Source organism: Morus notabilis, unplaced genomic scaffold (assembly GCF_000414095.1).
Source record: "Morus notabilis unplaced genomic scaffold, ASM41409v2 Scaffold645, whole genome shotgun sequence".
Lineage (NCBI taxonomy): Eukaryota > Viridiplantae > Streptophyta > Magnoliopsida > Rosales > Moraceae > Morus > Morus notabilis.
Window position 1 is genome coordinate 6,182 of NW_010363463.1, and position 3,945 is coordinate 10,126.

Genomic DNA, 3,945 nt, shown 5'->3' on the forward strand with positions numbered 1-3,945 from the left:
TCGGCATATTTTCTACTATTTCAGGCTAGAAAAAGCTCTTTAAGCCCATTAAAATTGGCCCAACCGGCTCTAGTCTCCCCTAAAGCCCAAAGTTGTAGTCTAAGCATGTTACCCAACCCAACGGAAAATGATGATTGTTGCCCATATATTTCCTGGGTAATTTGTAATGGGCCCAAGAGTTAGTGCACTTACCCGAGAACATAGCTATCTAATTTTTATTTTGAACAAAGAAAAGGGTAAGTCGTCTGCTTCATGAATTCAGTGATTTGTGGCATTTATTTGATGCGTTACGTTCTTTGAGCGTTTTTTGAGAAAAAAAAAAAGAATCTGGGGTTTGCTTAAGATTGAATTTTGAACTTATGAGGTTTTCTATTGAAGTCCTGAAAATGGTTTGACTTTCTGGGTATTTGGAGAGAGAGATTGAGAGAGAATATTTAGATAAGATAACAGTAGTTAGGGACATTTTCATCTTTTCAGTCAAAAGATGGGTCACGTGATAGATCATATGCACTGTGTTGTTATATTTTCGACGGTAATAGACCGTAGAGACTACATTGCACCCTTTTAAAAAATTTGAGGTTCGTTTTGTCAAAAAAAAAAAAAAAATAGTAGAGACTACATTGCACCCTTTTAAAAAATTTGAGGTTCGTTTTGTAAAAAAAAAAAAAAAATCAAACTGTTACTTTTTAAAGAGTTTAAAGATCATATATACAGTTTACTCTCTTATTTATTACTCTCTATTAATAAAATATAAAGAAGTAAAAATTCAGACCGATCTACTTTTATTTGTCTCCTTTTCTATTTCTCTACGGGCGGATAGATGAGAGCAGTTCCAAGTTTTATTACTATTTTTTGTTTTCTTTTTTCTTTAAAAAAAAAAAACTATGGAATTAATTGCATCCTAATATCATCCTAACATTATGGCAGCCAAAAGTAGGTCCTAGATTTTTTGCTAGTCAAGTAGGTCCTATATTTGCAAATGTTGCCCGTATCCCCATCCCATGACTAATTAGTGCTCCGTTTATTTCGCTGATTTGAGTTTAAAATTCGAGTTCTGCTACAGTAAAAAGCTCTCACAAACAATCACATTTAACTTTTTTACTACAGTAAAAAACTCTCACATAAAATCACATCTCAACTCGAATTAAAAATTCAAATCAACGAACTAAATAGGCCCCTCTCGCCATCACTTCCCAATTGCGTCCATTTGTCTAATTTATTGGCCATTCCATAATAAGTCATCCAATATTGGTCACTCTGACACCCTCCTTCTATCAAAATCACTAATTTTTCATTTAGTACATTTTATTATGTGACAGACAACGTGTGGGTATTAATGTCGCATTTTTTCATTTTTCCTTTGCTAATGTTAGATCAATGTTATATAGTGATATGACTGGACAAAGAAAGGGTTTGTTAGTTGGAAGATACACTACCGCTCCTTATCATTTTCCCAACATTAATGCACCGCCTTGTAAACGCATGTTCTGTCAAGTACTACTTCTATTTTCGTTTAGGACAATTTATATGATTTGATGTTATACGTTAAAAGCACAAAATGTTTGAATCTTTACATATTAGCCTACTCATAAGTAAAAAAATATTATAATAAAAATGAAGGTGGCCTTCCTAGTTTTAGAGGTTGGTATTTTTTTTTTTTTGCTTGTTAGATTTGTTTCTTTGTGGGATTATATGTGACTTTTGTGTTACAAATTTTTTAGGTGTAGTTCTTTTAACAACTCAAGTTTTATTATTAAAATATTTTTTCTTATAAAAATTTAAATTTAACTTTTTGATTATAATGGGTTTCTCTCACATACACAACTCAAGGATTACTTGAGTCTTTAATCTTTGATTGATTAAAAGTTTCTATCAATTGGTGAGGTTTTTTATTGAAAGAACCATCCGTGTGTGCTCAAAATTTAGTGTGCCTTTTGGTTTCCCGTTTGTGTGCACATTTCGCTCTTATGAGCATTTTCATTTGAAATTATTGTTGGATCCAATCTTTATTCGGAGCAAGTCTTTTTATATTTTAGAGTTATTCGCGTTAATATTAGTGTACGTAACTTTTATTTTGAGTTGAATAAAAATTTTCTTTTTTTAAAAACAAATGTCGTCATAAAAAAATAAAGAAGTTTCTTTGATAAATCAATAATTAAAAATAAAAAATTATTGATAATATTATTTTTTAAGACTTATAGAGAAATTCTTAAAAAGTAAATCTGTTCGTGAAAACGTTTGGTTTGAGAATTCAAATCATAATTTAAATTATAGTTCATGATTCGTTATAATATTTTCTCTCATAAAAAATACACATAAATTAAAAATAATTTTAATCGCATTATTTTAATTCATGAACTAAACGTCTCTTAAATTAATCATTTTAAAACTCGAAGTTTCTTTTTTCTTAAAATGTGTCACAGCCTCGCAACACATGGCTTATCAAAAGGTTACGTGTGAGAAATACAGCTCAGCGTCATTTAAAGCAAAAATATGGAAGTTCTTGGCAATCTGTTTCTAGTTCCACGACTCTTAGCGTGCAATTGATTCAAAAATTTATATCATAATTTAAATTATAATTTATAATTTATTATAATATTTTTTTTATAAAAAATATATATAAATTAAAAATAATTTTAAATCATAATTTAAATCTATAATCTAAACGTTCTCACTACTTCTACTCCTACAGTCATGTTTTTCTACTTAAGCTTAGTTTGGTAGATATTTTAAAAAGCTAAAATCACCTTTTTTTTTTTTTTTTTTAACTGAAGTTAAAAAATGTGTTTGATAAACACATAAAACCGGATTCTTAAAAAATCTAAAAATTATTTTTCAGCTGAAATAAGAAACAGCTTGTGGGGGAATCTGAAGTCCTCATTAATGAAATTTTGGTTATTCCTAAAATAACGCTTAAATGCGGCCTAACTACTCCCATCAGCCGTCCTCATTCAAAACCTTTCAGAGTTAATATCAACAGAAGTACAGACACACATTAAACTTGGACCGACCCTCCACCCCATCTCAACCGTCCACTTACAAACAAACTGCTTACGTGGACAGCCCAGATGCCAAAACCTCCCCCACACGGGCCCACTCCCCATTAATACTTCTTCTCATCGGCCTTCTTCACACCTACACATCTATATTATATCAAACCAAACTCTAACTATCATTTCCTTTGTGTACACCAAAAATCATTAAAAAAAAAAAAAGAAAACAAGGAAGATGAAGATGTTGGTGGTGGTGGTGGCGGCGGCGTTGCTGGTGGTGGTGTTTTTGGGGAGTCATGAGGTGGCGGCGGCGGCGGCGTCGACGCAGGAGAAGTGTGGGGCGGACTTCCAGAAGCTGGCGGTGTGTCTGACGTACGCGACGGGGAAGGCGGCGGTGCCGACGAAGGACTGCTGTGATTTGGTGAAGGGGATAAAGGAAAGCGAGCCGGAGTGCCTTTGCCTTATCATGCAACAAACCCATAAAGGAAACGACCAGATCAAGAACATGGGCATCCAGGAATCCAAGCTCCTTTCTTTGCCCACTGCATGTGCCTTGAAGAACGCCACCCTCGCTGAATGCCCAAGTGAGTACTGATAATCTCATATATATGTGCGAGTATGTGTGTTGATAATTGATATTTATACGTTTCGTTTCATAATTCTAATCACAACTCAAAACTTTTTATTACGTCAGTTCTCAACTTGAAGGAAAACGAACAATAGATACTATTTTGGACTTGTGTTTTTTTCTTTTTATAGTTTAAAAATATTATTATAGATATATATATATATATAGATGATTTTAGGAAAATAAGATATTATGGGTGCGTTTGGAATTGGTTCCAAAACGTTTTTATTTTCTGTACGAAAATGAAAATGAAAACGTTTTTAATTTTATTTTTGAATTATTTCTAAAAATGCGTTTGGTAGTTTTATTTAGAGATTGATTTCA

At 32.4% G+C, this 3,945-nt stretch overlaps 1 protein-coding gene across 1 annotated transcript in view; it reads left to right on the forward strand.

The window, feature by feature from the left end:
• The first annotated feature begins 3,185 nt into the window (after positions 1-3,185).
• LOC21398584 (non-specific lipid transfer protein GPI-anchored 1) overlaps positions 3,186-3,945 on the forward strand; it is a 2,588-nt gene continuing 1,828 nt past the window's right edge. Inside the window, exon 1 of the mRNA XM_010104391.2 lies at positions 3,186-3,577. Coding sequence (XP_010102693.1) covers positions 3,229-3,577 — 349 coding nt within the window. The 5' untranslated portion in view covers positions 3,186-3,228. The remainder of the gene's footprint in view (positions 3,578-3,945) is intronic.